This window comes from Meles meles, chromosome 4, assembly GCF_922984935.1.
Source record: "Meles meles chromosome 4, mMelMel3.1 paternal haplotype, whole genome shotgun sequence".
Lineage (NCBI taxonomy): Eukaryota > Metazoa > Chordata > Mammalia > Carnivora > Mustelidae > Meles > Meles meles.
This window is the reverse complement of record NC_060069.1, coordinates 41,844,272-41,869,079: the sequence shown is the minus strand read 5'-3', so window position 1 is coordinate 41,869,079 and position 24,808 is coordinate 41,844,272. Positions and strand designations below refer to the sequence as shown.

Genomic DNA, 24,808 nt, shown 5'->3' with positions numbered 1-24,808 from the left:
CAGTACCCAGAGTGCCACACGTCTGGGTCACTCTCTGAGTAATAGTGCCACACCAACGAAATCTAAATCCTCCTTTTACATCATCTGTATTTCAGTTCCTACTCCCACCCTACTACATCCTTTTACCCTGATGGGTATCATAACAACAACTCAGCAAAACTCAGCACGGCAAAATCTAAAAACTCAAGGCTATGATTGGGTGTAAGGCCCATTAAAAGGTCACCACTGAAGGCAACAGAATCCCTGAACATCCTTACAGATAGAGTGACACTCCTTATTCCACCCCAGAAACTCAAGGGCAGATACATAGAGACCCCCTCCCCCATCACTGCTCTTTCTGAATCCTCTAGATTCTCCCTGTGGCTATCACTATGCTTGATCACACCCACCCAATGCATGACCACACCCACCCACAGTTGACCTGGCTCCATTGTCATGCCCCTGGCACCCCATGGTCACTGTTAAGACTGGATATAGCACCTGCTCAGAGAAAATGCCCTCTAGGGCCTGGAGACACTTGCAGAGCTGGCAGAAATAGAGTTCATAAGACAGATCTGAGACCCAGCTGCCTATCTGCCCTGAAACCCCATCCCCTCCCAAGTCCCCTCCCTTGGGATTCTACTATTCACAAAGCCCAACCTAAAGCAGAGTGGGGGCAGAGCCTGAGCAGCTACCTGAACGTGCTGAGGGAGAGAAAGGGGAAGCACATTCAGGTGGCCCAGTATATAGGGGGAAGCTGTGTTAGTGGTCTTCCTTGAGTTAATTGGTTGGCAGAACTACAACCTTATCCTTGCCTTTCTGCTGTACTTTCGGTTTTCTAAACTTGTCTTCCTCTTTGGATTATGAATTTGGAATTGATATAAAGGGCTCACATCCTCACAAAATCCTTTTTGCTGGTGCCTCCAACACCTTTCTATGTACATGTATTTGTGCATACATATGCACACACACCCACACACCCACATACACACACATTGTCAGATTATGGCCTGCATCTCTTCTTCTCAGGGATTCTCTAATACTGATCCAACTAATTGAGTCTTCTGCGTCCCACTCCACCTTCCCCAACCCCACCTATTTTCTTATATGCTCAGTCCCTGTGTTGTAGTGGGCATGAACTTTTGTTTTAAGGAATAGTCATTTTTATAGCATGCTTGGGAGTCTAAAACTCAGAAGAAACACATTCACACTGGATCTTGCATCAATATGGAATTCCTAATCATGCAAGCTTTATGATCCTCATATATTCCATTTGTGACAGTCCACCAGTAGAAATCAACAGCAGAGTTTAGATCCTGTTTAGATCCCTGTTGCCATGTTCTTGGGCTGCTTAAGCATATCTCCACATGTGTTCAGAAGAGGGAGCCAGGCTCCTTCCTTACCCCACGCTCCTCCTTCCCGGGTACATCTTCTTTTCTACTGATGCCTATTTTATGTTGAAACTAAAATAACTTATCAGTTAGCTTTAATTGAGCATACAGTGAATAAAAAGAAATGGGAGAAGTTCACATGGCTTATAATATGTATCTAGAATATACTCGAATGTTAATTATTCTATATAATTTACAGAGTGATTCTATTATATGCTATGTTCTTTAAGGATAGGATTATTCCCTTTTTTTAAAGTTATTTTTTTTAAAGATTTTTATTTATTTGACAGAGTTCACAAGTAGGCAGAAAGGCAGGCAGAGAGCTAGGGGGAGGGGGAAGCAGGTTCCCTGCTGAGCAGAGAGCTCAATGCAGGGCTTGATCCCAGGACCCTGACTGAGATCATGACCCAAGTTGAAGGCAGAGGCTTAACCCACTGAGCCACCCAGGCACCCCAGGATAGGATTATTTCTAACTCAATTTTGTAGCCTGTTCAGTGGCTCTTAGAGAGTCTGGTATGTAGTAAGTGCTTAATAAATGCATATAGAATAAATGAGTGGTCTCAATGGCAGTAACTGAAGGAAGATGAAGGAAGGAATACCAATGGGTTGAGGGACAGATGACGGCAGTTTTAAAAATAAAACTTTTATTTTTTTATATTTTTAAAGATTTTATTTATTTGTCAGAGCAAGAGAGAGCACAAGCAGGGGAGCCACAGAGGGAGAGGGAGAAGCAGGCTTCCCACTGAGCAAGGAATCGGACGTGGGACTTGATCCCAGGACCCTGAGACCATGACCTGAGCTGAGGGTAGGCACTTAACTGACAGAGCCACCCAGGGGCCCTAGAAATAAAACTTTCAAAACCTTGGGCTCCTGGATGATCAAAAACTGTATGGAAGCTGAAGAGAGACAGCTTCTTGTAACTCATGGGACACTGTCTATGAGATTCAATGAGACAGCGCACTCTCACTGTGAGAGTGCAGTGCAGGACTGGAGAAAATAACCAGAGGAGCACGTACGGGAAGGGAGAATTTTTATTTTTCATGTCCCATGCCCATGATTTTTTAAAAAAATATTTAAATACTTAAGAACGTGATTCACCAGCCATCAGATTTAACAAAACCCACTCTCATTCTGCTGTGTGCTTTAGTGATACAGAAAACTTTCAATTATCCCTGCTAATGGAATGGAAGCAATGGTACATATAATCAAAATGCCATTTCTATTTGCCTTGGAAGTATGATGTGTGCTTTTCCCCCAGCAGGTTTGCTTTCATAAAGATTAGTTCTAGCGTAGCCTAATATTAAAGTGAGTTAGCGTTCTCTCTGTATAATATCTGGTAGTAGAAGAGAAGAGATGTGTTTACGGCAGAGGAAACTCATGCAGGGCTTAGTATTTGCCACAGTTAATCGCCCACGTGGATAATCTACTTGCAGCAAGTGGGATTTTAAACAGAGCAAAAGGCAAAGAGCGACTCTATGTCCTGGATTTCAATGACCCAGAGCTGGATGCCCTAGGAGAAAGCTGTAGCTAGCGTTTTGAAGAGTGTTAAAGGAGAAAGAACACTGGACGAGGCATAAGGCCACTGGGGTTCCTTGATGCCAAGGGAGGCCATATAACCTCTTTGTGTCTCAATTTTCTTACCCATAAAATGTAATAATGACACCTGTTCTACCTAATGAGCTAACTGTGCCAAAAGAGAACAGTGGGCTAAAGGACTTGTAACAGTACTAAATGCTAAGAAAATGCAAAGCATTGATAGACAAGCAATGAAATATCGTTGTTGCAACTTTTCAGGAACTGTCCCTTGCCCGAACTCCTTAGTGTTTAGGATCTTGGGCTGTAGTTTCTGAAACTTTTCCCAATTACAGTAGTCCCTTTCTTGAGGATCCTGCTCTTCAAGGATAGCTCCTCTGATAACCCCCATGCACTCTAGTGAATAGACATATCCTTTCTTGGGTCATAGTTTCATTTTAACAGGGACCTTCCAGCTATAATAGATTAACCCAGTGGCTCTCAAAGTGTGGTCCCTGGGTGAGTAGCTTGTTAGAAATTGGGAGCTTGTTAGAAATGCAAATTCTTGGATCTAAGCGCATGTACTGATTCACAAACTCTGGGAGAGGGGCCCAGCCATCTCTTTGAACAAGTCCTCTGGATGAGTCTGATACACAAATTTAAGAACCCCTAGATGACCAAAGGAGGATAAAGCAAGCCAGGAATTGGGCTCTAGGACAGGCTAATGACAAACTTTCACTTTTCTGAGGGAGGCAGGGGAAGGCTTATAGGACTCTTCACATCCTACTGCATAGCTCTGTGTGTGTGTGTGTGTGTGTGTGTGTGTGTGTGTGTGTGTGCATGCGCATAAAATGCTGATCTGGAACACCATTTTCTCAGGTAGGTCTGTCTTTTTCCCAACCACCCTAACAATGCATCCCTTCCTTGGAGACTCCCTTACCCCCCTTTCCTGACTTATTTTCCTTTTTAGAACTTACCACCTTCTAATATGCTCTATTACTTGCTTCTCTGTTTTGTTTGTTGTCTGTCTCCCTGGGCTACAATATATGCTCTCCAAGGGCAGTCCATTTTGTTCAGTGTTGTGTCCCCAGCTCTGAGAACTGCACCTAGCAGCATTAGCAGGGACTCAGGAAATGTTTGTTGAGCTGCTGAACTCAAGAAAGAGGTTTTTCAGGAGCTTAGAAACTACTGGGGTCAGACCAAAACACTGAAACACCAGCAAGCATCCTTACTAGGCAAAGTGGCTACAGCATGGGAATCTTGCCTCTCTGTCCCTGCTTTGGGATCTGAAATAAGTCTACAAACAAGCCTTGGGTACATACCATCCTTGGGGATTTGGTTCACGATACTGTTTATCATTACAAAATGTGTTACCTGCTTATTTCTAGGGATGGGAAGAGTGCACTGATTGATCAACATATTTATCTGGGTGTTTGGGACTGGGGGCAGTCTACGGGCACGCGACAAACTACAGTGTGACATGGCAGGGAAAACAGCAGAGTCTGAGAATGAAAACCAGGAGTTCTAGTCCTCTACCTCTAACGTGCTGTGTGGCCCTGGGCAAAGTGCTTAGCATGTCTGGGTCTCATTTCATTTGCTGATCTCAGTGATTTTCATTTGCAGCAGTTGTTATTATAAATCCATTCATGTGTTACTTGACTACAGTAGGTCTCCCCTACTGGCAAGCTCCATGAGAACAGGGTTGAGTCTATATTTGCCCACCTAGATCATATGCCCAGCACTTGTAGGTTCTAGGTATTTGCTAAGTGAGCCAAACCCTATGAAAGCCAAAGGTGATCTCAGCCTCATCAGCCTGTACTCTGCACAAGTATGTCACAGGGACATGGATGTGGGCTACAAAGACCTGGACTGGAAGAGACCTCCAATCACACAAGGAAGAGCAGGATACTGGCTGTGACCACCCCCATTCCCAGGGCAGACAGAAGGTGTACAATTCATTAAGGTGAAGACCATGGCAGTGCACAGGGGAGAGCCCAAGCTGGACACTGTGGCATCAGCCCTGTGGTTTGAAAAAGCATGCATCTGGATGAAGATCAGAGACCTAAATTCATAGACCCGCTATCTTCCAGCTTTATGACTTTGCACAAGTTATTTACTTCTTTTAGTTTTAGCTCTTCATCTAAAAAATGAAAACAGAACTGCCCGCCTCTCAGGATGGCTGTGAAGATTAGAGGAGATGATGTATATCAAGTGCCTTCCCAGCACCTGCATGAGAAAGGTGTTCAGTAAACAGAATTCTTCTTGTCTGGTTCTGCCCTTCTGGCCCCTTATGAGGTTTCTAACAATGCTGCCTTCCCCAGAGAACCAGCTTCAGTCGGTTACCAGCTCATTGCAGCACCCTGGCCAGTCTGGCTCAAGGGAATAAAGATTGAGATAAATAGTGTTTTTCAAAATATCTGCCTTTGGAGATCTATATTTTCTTCTTTTGCTTAATGAGATTTTGAGATTCTAACTTGCTATGGCGTGAGAGCAAAAGGTGCAATTTTGTAGACAAAATTTAACTACTCATCTTTTTTTTTTTTTTTAAGATTTTATTTCTTTGAGAGACAGAGAGAGCACAAGCAGGGGGAAGGGCAAAGACAGAGGGAGAGGGAGAAGCAGGCTTCCCGCTGAGCAGGGAGCCTGATGTGAGGCTCGATCCCAGGACCCTGAGACCATGACCTGAACTGAAGGCAGACTTAACCCACTGAGCCACCCAGGCGCCCCTACTCATTATCTTTTGAATGTGCCGAGAGTTATCACTAAACAGAACACAAATGAACCTTGCTTGTCTCTCTTTTCGGCTGCCTTTGTCTCTCCTTCCACCTTGTTCCCTCCCTGGCCGAGTGAATTATACTCCTGCTCCTGCCCTGCCACCTCCACTCCCTCCCTCACCCCCGCACTCATCCACTACATATGGCCATCTTTATTCTGGAAAACAAATTCTGCTGCTAGGCAACCAGAAAACAAAATTGCTGTGGTCGACATGATTCTTATTAATGACCACAATTGCAGAAGTGCCACCAGCACGGCATGCCATACATACGCTCCTGCGTCTGTCCCCAGCTAGCCAGATCTTTCCAGAAAGTGGGATGGGTGGATTCTTGGTAGGAAATTAAGGGCCTCAGCACCCAGCAGAAAGTATTTATAAATCACTGTATATCACAGCCTGCTTTAGAATCATTTTATTAGAACACATTCAAGAAAGTGACATACGGAAAAAAGACAGCAGCAATTCTCAGTCATGCAAATGCCCATGTTAAGGTTCTCCATTGGATTTAAATTCAAGTACAAAGACAGTCCTTTCCTGAGCCAGGTGCAATTCCAGGGAATGACACTGTGAATCGAGCGCGCGTTTCCTCCACAAAGTTCAGAACACTGAACAAGTCCCATCCTCACAAGACTGTGAGGTACATGGAAGTGTAAACTTTCAGGATCTTAAGGACCCCTTTACCCAGCCCTCCCCCATAACCCAGCTGGGGGAAGTGAGCCCAACGTCGGGACCTTTTAGAAATAAGGTTTAGTCTACTGAAAATAAAGCAGTGGGCCTTAAAAAATTAGAAAATGAGTATATATATATACATATATATATATGTAATGGAACCATCTTTGCCTCCTGACTTGGTGTGGGGTTTCCAGCAAACTCTGTTAGGGGTTGGGGCTCTCTTGAGTGTCTTGGAAGCTGGAGGACTTTTTAAACTTTTAACTTTTTATTATGAAAAATTGCAAACACATACAAAAGTGGAGAGAATGGTAGAATGAATGGCCATGTCCCCGACCTTCTAGTCTCAACAGTTAACCAACATGGAGCCAGTTTGTTTCCTTTATTTCTTCGCCCACTTTCCACCCACCCCTGACAGGGTAATCTGGAAGCACACAAAGGCTAGGAGGGTGGTCTTTGAACCAGAGACTTCAGGGGTGAGTGAGGTTAGAGGAGCTGGAAAATCCTGACAAAACCTGGGCAGGCTGACGCAGATACAACATGTGTTGGGGATGTGGTTGGGCCAATGTTTGGGAATAGCTAGAGTCAACCCTCCTCTTCTCTGCCATAAACCATCCCTTGTTCCTCCTCCCTCTTTCTCAGGATGTGGGGGAGGTAGATTAGATTAGAACAATGGGTTTTCTAGACTGGGGGCCACTGACAACAGAGATGTCAATCTGGAGAAAAACTCCAGAGGTAAGTATGTCCCTCTGCTGAATGTGCCCACTCACACTGCAGACCCCTGGGGCAGTGAGGGCCTGAGCAGCCTGGTGTTTGGATTGGGGAGCCTGGGGAAGTAGCTTGGGTCATGGGGCCTCTCACAGGTCCTACTGTCCCACCATTTTCAACTTTGGAGGGAAGCTCAGCAACCTCGAATCGCACCCAGTAGAGAAGCAGGGACCCTGAGGGGCAAGCCCATGGCCCAGATGGGCAGATTTTGCTTGGAACATGTTACCCTCTGAGCAAAGGCTGTACCCCACACCAGCCCTGCCAGAGCAGTCTCAAGAGAGGTGGGTGATGGGAGTCCAGGTGGGAGGTCCCAACGGCGGCACGGCTAACCCGGTGAGCTGCAGGGACAAGTCCCAGGCTGCGCGCTAAACGTAAGTGGAGAAAGGATCTCCAGGTCCCAGGTGCCACCGAGGAGCAAGGTTGCCATCCTGTTAAGAAAAGGGCCGGGGCTCTGTGATTTGCATATGACTTTGCAAAAATCTGCATGAGATCCCGTAGCCCTTTATAGAAAACAGAGTTAAATCATCAGTGCAACCTACTGTATTTCTAGCAACCCAAGGCACAGAGTGCAACCTGGCAAATACACAATCATTTTTTGAGAAGAGGAAATGGAGTGAGCAGAGTGCTATGTAGGACATTCCTTGGTCTGAAGATTCAGAAGAAGCCAACCAAGTCCAGGATCCAGATGAGGATCGCTGACTGGCCACTTTCACTAATTTTGTCAGGGCTCCAATCCATATACTTTTCCGTGCAATAGCTCCTGGTTCAGTGGTCCCGCAGTGGTTTCCCCCACACATAAAAGCAGGAGGAGAGCCAGGAAGAATACAAAGAGGGCTGCATTAAATATGAGGTCCTATGAGTGACCCTTAGTGTTTATCTCATACCCTTATTGTTTTGTTTGTTTCAACTCTTTTAGGATCCCTGTGCCTGCCGGCAAGTCTTACTATGACATTCATTTGGGGGAAAGAAACTGAAAAAAGTTAACCCATTTATGTAGCAGATCTCTGGCAGTAAGTGACCTAAAATTTCTGATTTCAAGTGTTTCCAGGGTCTATGACATGTGGTAATCTGCAGTGTTTCCAAGGCATGTGGTTGGTTTGTGAGGCTGCAGGGCTGGCTGAGGGAGTGGATTACTGAGAGAGGGAGGGAGCCTGCCAGAGACCTGGCTTCCATATTCTAGTGTGGCCACACACACTCTACTTGGCACCAGAATGATGGAATGTGTCCTTAACAACGGCCCCCTCAATGAAAGTCAACTTCTAGTGCTATTGGAGGAGTGAAGTATTTCTAAAGAGCAATGGCTCAACCAAGAGAAAAGTTCAGGATAAATTAAAGAGTGTGATCTCATATTTGACTGTGGCTCAGCTCACGGTGCTAAAGGCTCTGTCATACTTGCCATATAGAAATGAGAAAACAATCTCAACCTTCCTTAGTAAGAACTCCAGCCAGGCAAAAGCTGTTCATTAAAGGAGAGAAAATACTTCAGCATCAAGCTAAAATGGTAGTTACCCTGAGCTGTGAGGAAGATGGGGATAGTCAGGATCTAGAAGGGAGAGGAGATTCTGAAGAAAGCCAGGAGCTATACACACGCATTTGTGAAGTCACTCATGGAAGGTACTGGTGACCACTGAACTCACCGTGGCCGTGGCAAGAGGGTCTTGGGAATTTTGTATCCCATTACATTAGTCAGGAAGACAGTGGACACCTGGTTGGCTCACACCACAATCCACTGCCATTACCAGCTTAGTTTACAGATGTGCTATAAGATCTGCAGAATTGATTGCAGTGGCAGAACTTAACAGTTTTATAAATGCTGAATTGGACATTTTGTTCCTTACATGGTTCTTAAAATTCTGAAGGGGAAACAGTTTTAGAAAATATTTGTATTGTCATTTATTAACATAGCTAATGCTCACCATCATTTTTACTGTCACCATTATTCACAGCTAATATTTGTTGAGCTTTTAGCATGCGCCAAGCAAAAGGCTGGCTGTCCGGCAGGCATCATTTCTCGTAATTTGCACCACAACTTTATGGGGTGGGTAATACCATTACCTCCATTTTGCAGACTGAAGCCCTGAGAGGCCCTGCCCAGGATCAAACAACTGGCGGTGAAGGGAGTGAGATCTGTCCTGTGGTTGGTTTGATTCCAAGGCTATTCTTAACCACTGTGCTATGTTGCCGCTTGGAAAGGGGAATCCCTCTCCTAAGCGATATTTGTACATTTCTATGTTTGTGGATTTCAAAAGTCTGGCAAAGCATCTCACATATTTTGAGGATCCATTTTATCCTCAAGGACCTAACTAGAAGTGGTTTGGGTCACTTCATTCTACATATTCCTTAGGTTTTGCAGAAAAATGTTTATCCCCCTTTAAGCCTAGGTTGTGATTGTCTCTGTGCACCCGCAAATGTCTGATGGTTTGATATGTGAGACGTCTAAGAAGTAAAGACATGTCGGCAAACTGAACGCTTGTTCTCTAAAACCCTGAGAAAATATAGACACATTAAATATAGGAAGCCATTATTTTATATAGCCCAGTTGGTAACATGAAAGTGTAGTGAATACCAATGCATAGCTTTTAGCTTTAAAAATGACAGCCATTCATAATCTCATTGAGATGATTTTCTAAAAATCTGGCCTGAAGAAAGGATTAGTGGGTAAAGTTTAAGTGTGTGTGTGTGTGTGTGTGTGTGTGTGTGTGTGTGTAAAAAGGCCATTAAATTTTTTTTTTGAGATGCAAAAGATTTCTATTATTTAGAAAATAACTCCCAGCTTGGAATTTGTGTATGTTCCATATCCAATCACCATATACCTTGGTCATTTTGATTCAGTAGGCCAGGGTAGGGCCAGAAGTTATCTTTTAGAAATACTTCCCTTGTAGTTCTGCGGGTTGCCTGGTTTGGAATCCTTTAGCACAGAGACCCTCTCTATGTCCTGATCACTCCATTGCTGGAAAACCTGAGTTTTGCAGTGTTTCGACTGTGTTTTCACATCTGTCAGCACACACTGTCCAAAAGTACTTGCCTTTGGCATTTTCCAAGAAGGGCAAGAATTAGTGAGATCCAATTCATAGGATGGTGGCTTTTATTAATAAGACCACCCTCATATTCTTTTATTTTAGGTGGGGAGGGCCCTGTGTGGGCATTTTGCCCACCTACCACTATTCAGGTACAGACCCCTTTGTATGAATACTTTGTATAATAGAATGCAGGCTCCACTCTAATACTAGACATAATAGAAGATTTCTGAGCTATAGAGAGATGTTCTGCAGATCCTGGGTGCACAAGAGACAGCACTGGGCATCTAGTGGTAGAAAAATAGCCACAGATGGGGAACATATTTATATGTTATAGATTTATACCCTTTCTTGATCCATAAAGAATTTGAGGCAACTAGTCTCCATTATATTTTTAAATGCTTCTTCAGTTGACTATATGTTCTGGATATTTCTGATGGAGTAGGACACCAGTGAGGCAGGAGTGTGTCCGAATTACTACTCCCTTGGTCAAGACATAATAAAGAGCTTCCTCTATGCTCCTGATTTGTGCCTTGCTCCATGGCATCCATGGAGCATGGAATGCTCTTGGTATTTTAATTCAGGTGTGTTTCATTCAGATGATGGGGGGTGGGGACAGTAATGATAGGACTCAGAGCATTTGGGCTATAATATTACTTTGTGTGTTTTGGCCTGAATTATCCGATCATTTTCTTCAGTGAGCTCATCCAGTGGAAGGCAGTGTGCATAGTGGACATCAGAAAGACCTGGGTTTAAATCTTGGGTCTGCTGCTTTCTGGTTGTGTGACCGTGGGCAAGTTAATGAACCTCTCTGAGTGACATTTTCCTCATCTGCAAAATGAGGACAATGGTACTTACCTTGAAGAACTGTTGTGAAGACTGAATGAAAGGGGAGGCATCGAATGCTTGGCTCCCATGAGGGGCTCAGTGAGAGCGGCAGTTGTTACTGGCAGTTGCTTATGCTCTGAACGGCTTCCTGGCAGGCAGCCTTTGTGCTTTCCTCGGCCTGCCCAATACATATTCTAGGGATTTCTATGAGAAGGGCTGTGTCTTTCCCGTTAGCTGGGGTGGCAGAGGCATGGGGTATTATCCTTGATGGGGACTTTCTGTGCTCTCTTTCCAGGACACACAGGGAACTCTGCAAATACTATATTAACTGGTTTAAAAGAGCTTTTCTCCACCCCAAATGTCAGACTAGAGCCTGGACTGGAAATTTTCCTTGATGTAGCCATCAGAATTAAAAATGGAGATACAGAGGAGTAAAAATGTTGAATCGTGCACACATGAAGGACATAAATACCGTGAAGTGTATCTTTAGTTTAGTTCTTTTTTAAGCACTGATGTGGTGACCTCCTTATGTGTTCTTTCTTACTTTCTACTCTGCCTGAAGGCTCTCCTTTTGGCTTCTGAATGTCTGTATGTTGCTCCTGCTGACCCCAGGCTTCCTCATCCAGAATTCTGCCAGGAGCTTACGGAGGAGGACCGGGCGGCCTCGCAGCTTAGTGACGAGCGGCAAGGCCTGGCACGGGGTATGGAGTGCACTCCCTCCCAAGCGACAGGTCAGGCACTCCCCACCTCTGGAGGACCACCCCAGTGGAAAAAAAAAATCAGTTATAGCAGGGGAGAGTCCATCTCCCTGTTCTTCCTCTTTCTATTTCTCCCTCTGCTCAGGGAGTCCTCTGAGAGAACCACGGAACTAGGCAGTGTGGGAGAACATCCTTGAAAATATTTGTTTCATGTAATTTTTTTGTTTTGTTTCAAATTCAGAAAGGTTAGAAATTGCCTCTTTACCAAGAATTCTTATCAGAAAACATTCCCTCTTCCCTTGGAATGTGGGAGCTGAAGGGAGAGAGGAAGGTGAAGGGTGGGGGAGAGCTGGGTCTTGACCTAATGATGAACCTCCTATTGGAAACCTTGCTATCCATGCAGGTAACCCATTTCCTTCGTGAAGGCTCTCTGTGTCCTCCTCACCTGGGTCCCAGCGTTCCCATGCTTAGTCACTCTGGAAACCTCCCTCTCAGGAATCCCAGGGGCTTAAAATCGAACTTGAAACATGTCTGCTTTCTGTCTCTCCCTCTGCATATCTCTCCACAGAATCTCTTCATAAACTTGAAAGTATACTTTCAGCTTTTCCTCACCTTTTCCATACTTTTGCTAAATAGCTGTGTTTGGGGAAAAATCCTGATGAATTCCTTATCTCTGTGTCACCCCCAACGGGCCACTCCCTGAATTTTCCTTCTCTTTCCTTTCACCATCCAAGGCTTCCGACCTACACAACCAAACACAGTTCCTCAGCTCACAACATTGGCCCATCCTACACGTCAGCCCAAATTCACTCTGGTCACTTTCCCTCCTCTTGAGATACTGAGAAGTCAATCCCCCTGTTTCCTACAAGGTACCTGCTTGTCCCCTTGTCCTTGGTTCATGCTGAGGGTGGACCTCATCAGCCATCTAATAATTGTGTTCCTTCCTGTCCTTTAAAAATGACATTGATTAGGGTTTTTTGGGGTTTTCTTTGTTAATAAAAGTGATTTTTTTGTCATAGAGAATTTGGAAAAAGCCACCATCCAGAAATAATCACTATTTACATTTTGGCTTATTTCCTTCATATATACATACATACACACATATATGTATACACATATATATGTACATATGCATACATAAGCACAAATAGCCAAACATATATACACACACACATTGCCTTTTTATGTTTAAAACAGAAAAGTTAGCCTTTCCTATTTGGAAGGGAAAGGAAGCCTCCCAAGCAGGTGGGAAGGAAAAGAACTGTATACTGTACGTAGGCTCTTTACCTGGCCAGCCACAGCCAGTGGCCTTTGGAGCCCATGACTAAATAATGGTTTATAACGTCATGGGCCTGGTGGCCTGATGGCCAGGGGCTATGTCCAAGAGATCCCTGCCTCCCAAACCACACAGATGGATATTTCTTAGAGAGTGTATGGGAGACACATTCAGAGACACACAACCCATAAATATACAAAAACGGAAGTTATACACATAAAACATATTATTTGAACGAGTCTTTTCTGGGCACGTCTGAAATGTCTAACTGTATGTCAGTGCACTGTGGAGAGCAGGAGCTATCACGTGAGCCTTGTCTTTATGGATCTTGGGACTCAGTGGCTGAGATAAAAGCTAATCCACAGAAAACACCACAGAACGGGAAGGAGATGACATCTCAAGAGGTGCTGAGGGAAGGGACCCCAGAAAATCATCTAATAACGAAAGCTTGTTTCAACAACACTCTTCCTGAGGTCAGAAACATGTCTATCAGTACGGAGAGATAATTTTGGAGACACAGTGATGTCTGTGATAGGTTGGTAGACAAGGGCAATTATTATTTCAAAGATCATTATATTTAGTGAAGAAAATCATACAGATAATCTACCAGAAAACATGTATTAGGGGAAAGGTTTGCGGACAGCAAGGGAGCCAGAAGAGGGGCAGGACCAAGGGCAGTAATGGGACAGCTGGGAACAGGGGGCTGGATCCCAACGTGAGGGACAAGGGCTAGAAACACAGATTTCTCAACTCGTTATTCAGAGTGCGATGTTATGCTCAACAAAGTGGCAGATACCAAGTAAAACACATAACGTATGCCCTGAATGTTAAAGCACGGTATTTGACTTGCTTGTGTGAGTGTGGATAGGGCTGAGGGCAACACTGGCGGCCGAGAGGTGTGATGAGAGAAGTGGGAAGCATTTGTATGAAGGAGGTACCAGTCCAGCTGGCAGTGAAGGCTGAGCCAGATGGGATTATACACGTCAGGAAGCATCACAGGAGACCGGCATAAGCAGGAGCAAACATGACGTGACTGGGGGCATTCAATTACCATTACTGTCCATTATGTACTACGTGCTAGATGCTGTAGCAGACAGGAGAGATAGGAGCATCATGAAGACCAAGATATGATCATCAAAGAACTCACAATGTAACACGGGAGAGAGATATGCAGGCAACCACTGATTTGATAAGTGTTATCTGGTAGAAACATACAAGTTGCCAATATTCACCCATTTTTTAGACACACAAAAATGGCAGTTTCATTGGATCCAATCAGAAGTAGGTGCATTATAGTATGCAGAACAGATAAAGGTCTCTAAAGGATCAGGTGTCAGAAGGAAAACAATATAAACATTTTGGAGATGGGCCTGGACATTATCCTTAGTGCACGTGCTACTGATGGCTTTTAAATGAGTGAGACACTGAAAGAGAAGCTTTGGGAGGATGAATCTGGTGTCAAGAGAAAAGATAAGATGAGAAAAGAAAAGAAAAGATAAGATGCTGGAGCAAAATCCTAGAAAGCAGGGAGGCCACTTAGGAGGATACTGAAACAATTTCTGCAAAGGGTAACCAAGGCCTGACAGGGAGGTGTGACAGAGATTTTGAGGGACTCGTTCTCAGGATGTGGCAATAGACAGGGTATGAGAGAATTTGGCCCCGAGCAGGGAAGTCAACCGGGTTACTAGTTTGAGAGAAGAAGGAAATCACTTTTTGAGACTGAAAGCGAGGAAAAGTCAGACATCCAACTGGAAACACAGAGGCAACCAGCTGCGAAAACGTGTCTAGCACTAACCCTGCTCCTTATGTGTCCATTTGGTCTTGAAGTTGCTTGTTGATTGTCTGGGTCCTCAGTAGTCCTCAGTAGAACCCCATACACGTGAGGACTGGCCTGTTTTGTTTGCCTGCTGTGTCTCCAGCCTGGCACAGTGCCTGGCACATGGGCAGGGGAGTCACATGAATAAACTCCTAGGAAAATTGCCATGAGGAGTAAAGTCACTTTAGAGCTATAATCTTGGAATTTTTGTCAAGAACATCAGAGCTGAAGGAACAAAAACTATGGCTGGAGGTGGGGAGGAGGTAGAGAAAGAAGAATCAGGAGTGAAGTTCAAGGGCAGCCCTCACTGGAGCATGAGGTAACAACACGTGTTGGGTGGCAGAGGGACGGGAGCTGATTGCCACCGTGCGGGAAAAGAGATGTTGGAGTGATATACCCGAGTGGGTGTAAAGGGTGGATTCAGAAGGCTGTGGATGGGGTAACATGAGCCTCTTTCTGAGTCTAGCGAAAGGATGAGAGAGTAAGATGACTGTGGTACATCTAGGTGAAGATAAAAGTTACCGTGATGAAAACAAAAAACAAACACTCCCCCGCAAACCCTTAGTGTTTCTTCTATACTAATCAATAAATTCTAAAGTCCTTTGAATAGTGTGCGGCATCTGTTGTAATCTGACCCAGGCAAACCTTCTGGAACCTTCCAGAACCTTCTAGTCTTATTTTTCACAACCCACCTCACAAACCCAGAACTTCAACCAGGCATATCTACTCTGCACAACCCAAACTCATCCTATATTTCTTTTTCTCCCTTACTGGCTCTTACTATTTCATCCATGTAGAATGACCTTCCTCTGCCCTCCCTCCCCAACACTACCCGGATAAATTCTACCCACTTCGTAGAGTCTAATGCTGGAACTTCTCCAATCCTCCCCAAACTAAGATTTTGACTTTCTCAATTACATTGGTCCCAATTGCTAGATCTCTCTCTTACCCACACTGCCAAACATGTTACCGTACGTTTATTTGTTCTTCAGTTATTCCCTTCACAAATATTTCCCGAGTCAGTACTTGGCTAGATTTGGTGATGCAGTGGGGATATAAAATAGAAATCCCGCTATCCTCCGTCTGGTGGTGGAGGCAATCATATAGCCACACACATGCTTATGGTCATGGTGTCAGGAACTGAGAAATAACAGTCCAGAGTGTCGTGAGAGATGTGACTTGGGGAAGGGACTTAGTCAGTGGGTCAGGACAGACTAAAATCAGAAAGAAGAGAGGGTAAAAGGGGTGGACTTAGGCATGGGAGGAGAGAGAAGCTTCCAGGCAGAGAAAACACAGGCCCTGGGCCGGGTAGAACCCTGGCACATTCAAAAAAGGCCAGGCAGGCTGCAAGGCAGGACACCAGAGGAAGATGGCCCCTATGAGGCCAGAGAAGTGGGTTGAGGCCCAGATCATGCCGTCACGTCAGCTGTGTTGAAGATTTTGATATTTATCCTAAGAACGAGGGACACTAGTGGAGGGCTGGAAGCTGCAAAGCCATGTGGGCAGCTTGCATTTTAAAAAGATCACACTGACTGCAGAATGAAGAAGAGAGTGGAGGGAGGTAAGATAGAATGTCCGGAGACCGGCTAGGAGGCTTGGTTCACAGGCCATGTGTGAGAGGACAGTGGCTTGCCCTAGAGTAGCTTATACAGATGCTCAGTAAATGCCAAGGGAGGGTAGTCATCGGTCTCACTGGAGTCAATCACTAGGACTGAGAAAAGCTGAGTTTCACCTTTACAGATCATTCCACTAAAACCCCAGTCATCACAACCTCAGCTCTCGAAGAACCCCTTGGGCAATGGGCCTGTCAGGATAATCAAGTTTTCTGGATAACTAAAGGTAAACACCAACACTTCATCTCCCCAGTTTGACCATTTTTATAAATATCTTTTCATCTCTGACTTCTTAAGCAGAATACATTGAACATAATTTCCCATTCTGTTAATGGTTACAAATACCAACATGAGTAATAATGATGGTGCAGTGCAGGGTACAAGGGAGTCCTCAGACAGGCCTAGTCATGATGCTCTCTTGATGCCCTTACTAAATGGAACCAGACTGCTGGAGTTTTAATTCGTCCATCAACTTTTGCTTTCAGAGGTTTTCTGCTTCCTCACTCACTGACAGTAGCTCAGGCTTTGTGGTTATTACTGGGTCTAGACAGAAGTAACTGTCTCTCCTTCTAATTTTCTTATGGGCTAAGTAACTAGATGGCCGTGAAGGTAAGAATTACATATAAAATCAGGATTTGAGAGGCTTTCCTGTGAGCATACATGTTTAGTTCTGCTATGTGAAGACTTCCTTCCTATGTCTTGGATCTATTTGTTGGATAGCTAAGTTTCAAATCCAATATACTTATCACCCTTTTCCCTAACAAATTGCATTGCTTTAGTTGTATAACCCATTATATAATGGATGGCATTAGACAAATACATTTCAAAAAGTCAAGTAGTTCTTATTCTTTCATTGCAACAGAGGAGTAAAGTTTAGGGATAGACAGAAACCTGCATTATATATAACGTTTCTATGTTGCTATACTATTCTGAGGAGAAATAAGTGGTGACTTTTATTTTAAAATTCTAAATGTAGGAAATGTTTCCTATGTGACATTAAAGAAGTTCTAACTTAAAAATATATTGAAATTTTATGTTTATCAAGACAGAATAAAGAGAGTAAAAAGATGAGCCACAGAGAGCAGATATATTTACAACATTATAATCAATAATAGACTAGTATCTAGAATATTAGTATCTAGAATATGAAGAACTCCTAAAAATGCATACAAGAAACCCCTAGACAACTCACTAGATACATGAGCCAAAGGCTTGAGCAGGGCATCATAAAAGAAAACCCAAAGGCCCAATAGGGACATGACAAAGTGTTCAGTCTCATTAGTGATTAGTGAAATGCAAATTAAAACCATAAGCAGAAGCTATCGCATCCCACTAGACCTGCAAAAATTTTGAAGTCTGATAATAGCAAGTATAGGCCAGGATGCAGAGAAACTGAAAATCTCACATAAACTGGTAGGAGTGGAAATTTGGTACCGGCATTTGGAAAAAAAGTTTACACCAACAAGTAAAGTTGAAGATATGGATATAGATATAACTTCTTACTTGGCAATCCCTTTTTTTGTTCACCTACAAATTCCACTCCTTGCTTTATACCCTAGAGAAACTCTAGCACATGCACACAAGGATACATACACAAAATTATTTACAGCAGTATTGCTCCAATAGCCCCAAACATCCCGTGTAGAGAATGGATAAACTGTGATATAGTCATACAATGGAATACTAAACAACAATGAAAATTAATGATCTATACACATCAGTGTGGCTGAATTCCATAAAAATCAGTGTTGTACAAGAGAACACACACACACGTTTGCAAACATACAGTATAATTCCAGTCATATAAAACTGAAGAACAGCTATGCTGAAACTACATTGCCTGGGGACACATACAAAGAAGGTAAAAATATAAAGGAAAGCAAGGCCAGTTTATTATGATGCTAAGAGAATGATTACCTCTGGGGAGAAGAACAGGGTTGTGAACAGGGAGGGACACATGGGGGCTCCTGGAAAGCCGGCAAGTCCTGCCTCCATGACTTGCACGGTTATTTCCTGCATATTTGCTTTATAATTATCCGTTCAACTGCCTAGGAGTTTGTAGGCATTTTCAGCATACATATTTTAACTTGTAAAAAATCTAAAAAGTTTAATGTATACCAGAGGTTTATAATTAGGAATGTACTCTATGCATAGAGACAAAAGCATAACTAACATTAATCAGACAAACCCACAGGTCGCACTTGGGTAAAGGTGTAGGTTAAATACTGTTTAGGTTTTTAAGTGTATTAATAAAAATAAGTATATTTCAATAAAAATAAAAGAAAATAACATAGTGGCAATATTATCAGTTAAATAAAACAAACCAGAGCACTAATGAATAAGGACGATTTTTAGAGTACCTGTTATCATATTGGAGAAGATAAAAATATCGATGCTACACTAGGTTGCAAGACTGTGGGGAAACCGGCCCTCTTACACCCAACTTCAGGGAGTACAGGCTGGGACAACATCCACACAGGGTAATGTGACAACGTCTATTAAAATTTAAAAGGGATAGTTGTAGATCTAGGAAGTTACCCTGTTAATATACTCATGATTCACAAGTGTGAGAAACTATATCTGTACAAAATTACTAATTATGGCCTTGTTTGTTGTGGCAAAAGATTGGGAAATCCCATATACCCATCAACAGAGAATGAGTTAAAAAAATTACGGTAGTGGAATGCCATGTAGCCATTAAAAGGAATGAAGCAGCACTATGTGACCACTGTATGATCACCCAAATTTGTTACATCGAAAAAGTGTAAAACAGTACTTAGTGTACGCTGCTACCTGTTTCAATATTTTTAAGAACAATAAATAAATAGGAGGCTTCATGTTTTTAAAGAATCTCTCGGGAAGAATGCCTACATTTTGAAACACATGCATGTATTCCTACTTTGGAAGTTCATGTCAGGTTAAGAATCTTGAATGCATATGCTTAATGAAATACAGGTTTATTATGAGGAAGTATAAGAAGATTTTGGTAAAGATTCTAATGATTTTTCTGAACAGTTCCCATCAGAGCAAATAGCCCATTTAAAAAAAGAGTCAAATTCTATATCAAAACAAAATAATTCTCTTGATACAGATGTATCCATAGGACTTCTCCTTTATACACTGTCCATGATTAGAATAACTATTTTGGGATCAAAACTGATACAAAGGAAGAGAAACAGAAAGGAAGATGAACTTTAAGGCCAAGCTCCAATCTCACTTTCGGTGTAGAAGCCATCCAATTTGCCAGGCTGAATCTGTTGCACAATGTGGGTATGTTTCTGTTATAAAACCTAGCAGAGTGTGGTCAGTATGTCTCTCATGTGACATCTTCTCTTTGAAATTTCTGGGGTGCCTAGCAAAGCAGCTAGCATAAAGGAAGTACTAAGTACAACTGACCCCTTTCATAAGTACATGAAATGTGTCCACATTGCCATGTTTGGCATCACATATAAGACACATGTGGTGTGCAAGGACAGACGTTGTTCTTATATAATCTGAATCTCCAAGGTATCTTGCCCTTGGCAGACAATAAAATTCCACTGAATAAAAGAATGAAATCACTTGAAATAATTTTCAAATATATTTGAAATAATTTTCTACCTTACCTCTAATTGCATTCTTCTTGGCTCACAGATCTTTTTCACTTGGTCATGTGTTGGTGGTTGTGCCAACTAGTTTCCTCTTTAAATAATACAACCAACTGAGTGGTTTGGACTTCACGCTCCCGTTAGAAGCACTGCCTTGAGTTTAAATGCTAGAGAACATATCCTAGAAATCTTTCTCTTTGGGGATTTTTCAAAAATTTTTTCATGAATGCAATAAAGGTTCTTAATATCCTGTGTGTTAAAGGTATAAAAATTGTGACTGCTCTTGTTTTGGGGGACTATGGGTACAGTGGGGGAGGAGAGGAGAGCCGGACTCTGCATTACAGATTTCAGTTTCCATAATTCAAAGCACCTCCCTTAAACAAACCATTTGCCTCCATTCCTCATCCCTTCACATCCTCTTTTTAAAAATAAGAATTATTTTCTTCTTCTGTTTTTAAGAAAAAAAAAAAACCCTCCTTCTGATATTCCTGTTTTATGAGAGAGATGAAATTTAGAAGCATTTGGGGGTTATGCTAAGTATTTCCTACTCTTTTCTCTTTGTCTAGACTGTCTGTCCACCTGCCATGAACATAGACTTTCTCTAATCAGGAGTGTACTGACTGCAGTCAGAGCCCAAAGACAGTGTGTGTGTGTGTGTGTGTGTGTGTGTGTGTGTGTGTGTGCATGTGTGAGAGAGAGAAAGAGAGAGAGAGAGAGAAATCTGGGATTCTAATTTGAAATGGTTATGAATTAGGGAATTAAAAATTGTAGGACTACCTTCAGGTATTCCCAAATGACCTTTTTAAAAGAAATGCTGAGTTCTTTTTAGATAAAAGCCGCAATGGTATCAGTCACAAAGACAAAAGTTAGTTCCGGTTGAATTCCAAATGCCTTAAAGTTGAGCATATTCAGGCTCACATCAACAGGAAAGAGATCAAAGGAGGAAAGCAAGGAGTTTTGTTTTGGTCACTGCCATATCCTGTGTGTCTAGAACAGTGCCTGCCATATAGGTGAGCTTATTAAATGGCTGATGCATTTGTGAGATAAAAAGTTGGCATCCATCAAAACCCCGAGGAAGAGAAAAGATGATGCATTTTTCATCTTCTCTGGTGCTCACTAAATCATGTCTTCACATGTATGTAAGTCAGTGACAGCAAACAGCAAATAAAAGTTTTTAAACCCCATTCCCGCATCTCAAAGAGGAGCTGACAGGAGACAGGAGACAGACAGTGAAAGTTAGAGGCTTTTTTTCCTTCCAGTACATCATCAGGTTCAGAAACAATATAAGCCCTTGCCACTGGTACAGGCTGAGAGCAGTGTTCAGGGGGCACTCACTAAGCATTCCACGGCCAGCATCACTAGGGGCCACGCAGATTAGAGGAACGGCTCTCCCGAGCTTGGAGTCAGTGTGTGTATCTCCCTGCAATTACCAAGTTCAAACAGAGCCAAGAAGAGCATTTAAAAAAGGACAGGAGATGAACATTCTGAACTGGGAAGACTCAACTTGCAGCCCTTACATCTGGGGAGGTTGAACACTGCCCCCCAGCCCTGATACACAGCATGGTCAGGGCCACCTTGAGGGGAAGAATGGACAGACGGACAGGTAGGGCTGAGGGTCTGCCTGAAATGAGGGAAAGGATACCTCTCACAGGTCTCCTGTGCATAGTTCTGCATCTTCATCGCCCATAGGAAGGGCGATGAGGGCAGAAACGGGCCACTGGCCCTCAGAAGGCATCTCCTGCTTACCACCCCAGGGACAGGCCTGGAACCAAAGTCCCATCCGCACTGTGGCTCCTTAGAGAGGGCCACTATGGGGGGGGCGCTCATACGGGCTTCTCTTGACAAGGCCGTGCTTTTTGGCAGTAAGGATCCCTCACCTCACTCCAGCGCCACAGACCCTGAGACGCACACGCACCCGTTCTGTCTACCACAGGGCACTGACTGCGGCACACAGGTGGGCGGCAGCCATCCGCCATGAGGAAGCAACACTCAGCTGACAGGCAGCTAAACCCCAAGCAACCATTTCTGATCTAAACTCAAGACCAAGAAACAGGGTAACAGTTACCCATTTCCTACCCAACTGGCTTTTCCCAAGAATCCCATGCTGTGGCCACAGAGAACCTACGGCATGTTTTCACGGCTCTGGGTAGCTCCAGCTAAAAGCACAACCACCACTTTGAAGCCCCCTTCCTCAGCTCCACCCATTCTAGGTTCACGGCTGTGGCTCCAAATACGCATTTCCAGCAACATTTCTGTTTGGCTTTTCTGAAAGAGTTAATTTTCTTAACCGCTGGGAGGGCTCACCACCAGACAGCGTACTCTGGTGTCACTGCTAGTCATCCATGACCTCAGCTTGCTGAGAGCAGTATTTCTCATAGCCTGTGTCCCTACCATTAGCTTTATTTTTAAAAAGATTTTATATATTTATTTGAGAGAGAGAGAGCAGAGCAAGAGAGAGAGAGAGAGAGCACACATGTGGTGGGGGAGGGGCAGAAGGAGAGGGAAGCAGGCTCCCTGCTTGAGCAGGGAGCCCCATGTGGGGCTCAATCCCAGGACCCTGAGATCATGACCTAAGACAAAGGCAGACGCTTAAACTGAGCCACCCAGGCACCCCTACCATTAGTTTTAATAACGCATTCACAGACATTTTGTTCTGTACCGAAAGAGCCTTTTAACTAACACAGAAGAACAAAAAGGCAAGTGATATGCCAAGAGGTCTGTGCAGAACGCTCCAGTAAATCCTTGCTCTGAGAGCCGTCACTTTTCTCTCTCTGCCCTCGGGCCCCCAACCTGGGCCATCTCCCCACTCACGCCCCTCCTCCCCACCAGGAGGTGTCTGGCAGGAGGCATACTCACTTGGGTCTTGTTTGCCTTGGACTGTCGCCAGCTAATCCACTTTAACATCTTGGCTTCCTCTCAAGTTTGCTTTCTCCTTCCACCAAGGTTTTTAAAAACAGAGTTCATTTTATGCCAGGCAGCGGCAGGACTCACTGCTCCCAGGCAGCTAGGAGGCAGGGATCAGCCTTTTCACAACTCAGTGCTCACTGCCAAGCTCCTAGGGCCCAACCAAGAAGTTGCCTTGAGAGGCCTGAAGACTCTGTCTAGGGCAGGATCCCTCTCCCACCAAGGTCACTCTGTGAGTCACAAGTTCTTGGTATCAAAGAGTCTGTGATAGGCCCTGGTACTTAAAGGAAAGAAGTTATCTTTCCCTTTGGAAAGAAGATTATTTTCCCCTGCTCTGCCCCATGCCAGACCCAGAGGTGCTCAGCTGGACTCTGGAACCACTGTGCAATTCCCTAGGGTCATTACAGATTGGCCCGGGCCAGGGCAGGGGGTGTAGAGGCTGTCAGAGAAGCAGGTAACAATAGTTGTTTTTGCTTACAAGGTTCTGAAAGTTAAATGATCAGGGTCACTATGAAAGTATTATGTTTTTAATCCAATTTAACAGGCAGGAGATTAAGCTGGGGTTCAGTCCTAGGTCTGCTATTAACTAACCGGCTTTGTGACTCTGAGCGAGTCACTTTGTTTCTTTTAAACATGTCCATGACGGCAGAGGGATAGATATCTCTAAAATTCCTTTCTTCCCTGAGCGTCTATGTCTTCGAGGTCCAAACTCACCCCTATTCAGATGGGGCCTGTGGCTGCCCCAGCTGCTACCACACACAAATCTGATCTACTGGCAAATCACCTTTTGCAGTTCCTCTATTTCTGTGACGGATCTCTGGGCCCAACAGGCTCTAGAACTGAGGAGATGCCCTGTGGCTGCCGAGTTCTAAGCATCCTCAGAGCACTTCTGGGCTCTTCTCCCTGAAATCTGCCTGTGCCCAGAGAGCGACTCGTGGGGGCTGTTGCTTTTGAAACTTACTTGCTTTTCCAGATGATTGGCAACTTTAAAAGTGGGTCTCTCCAGGCAGCTTTTTAAGCCATGGGCCAGCAATCAAAATAGTAAGTAAAATAGTGCCATCGTGATTTTGCCCCGTGAGTCCAGGTTGAGTTTTCCAGCAAAGTGTATTTCACACCGGTTGGTCAAGTGCAACAGCTGGAAGCCGTCATTTATTTGAGGAACTTCTCATTTAGAGGAAAATCTGCGACCTCAACTCCTCATATTTTATGGTTTGTTCTGAAAAGCCAGCACATTGCTACTGTGTTGAATGCTGCTTAGGAGAGGACTAAGCAGTGTTTCTGGGGAAGCAGGAGACCCCCTGCTGGGCCTTGTCCACCACTGCCTGTCCGCCCCGCATGCCCCCCCCCCCCCCACCGTGCCGGTCCCCACTCCCCCACCACAGGTACTGGACTAAGAATAAAAGCTATTTTCCAACCTAGTCCTGGCTTGTGTTATTCAGAACACTGTGGAGAAAACCACCGTTTGCACTGAAAATCTGGAAGTGGAGATGGCATTTTTCTCACTTTACAGTGACTAGCGAGTCCTTGAGCAGAATCAGGATGCCTCTACCTATGATGCATATAGCAATTCTGACCCACAACCTGCTGTCGAGATGGGCCGTGTCTGAGTCTCAGGACCATTCAGCTGATAAAGTCAAGTTTAGGTTTCTGATGCATCCTCTCCCAGCCCTGGTAACTGAAGGACAATGATATACTCCTCTCGTTTATTCAGGGGCTAGAAAGTGTTTTGTTACTAGATAGGATGTAACATGAATCTCTCCCTATAAAGAAATATTTTAGGGCCCTCAGGTCCCACTGAGACAAAGGGCAGGGTAGCAGAAGTGCCGAGGGATTGCCCAATCACACCTTCTTTCGCTTCTAGTAGAGAGCCTTCAATGGGCTGGATCTCCTGCGGGGGTTCATCTGCTCCAGTGACACAGCTGTCTCAGCTAACAAGCTGTCCCTGTCATGTTCTGGAGACTCAGCCTCGGGGGGTGG

The 24,808-nt window shown here is 44.1% G+C and overlaps 1 protein-coding gene across 19 annotated transcripts in view; it reads right to left on the bottom strand.

The window, feature by feature from the left end:
• Positions 1 to 24,808, bottom strand: part of KALRN (kalirin RhoGEF kinase) — a 672,007-nt gene that overhangs the window by 181,519 nt on the left and 465,680 nt on the right. For 6 of the 19 annotated variants that reach the window (XM_046002937.1, XM_046002938.1, XM_046002933.1 and 3 more), the window contains exon 34: positions 6,053 to 7,520. The exons of 12 other annotated variants lie outside the window; for them this stretch is intronic. In XM_046002937.1, coding sequence (XP_045858893.1) covers positions 7,458 to 7,520 — 63 coding nt within the window. In that variant the 3' untranslated portion in view covers positions 6,053 to 7,457. Of the gene's footprint in view, positions 1 to 6,052; positions 7,521 to 22,783; positions 23,065 to 24,808 lie in introns of those variants that run through there. One more of the 19 variants, XM_046002939.1, reaches the window with a different exon arrangement.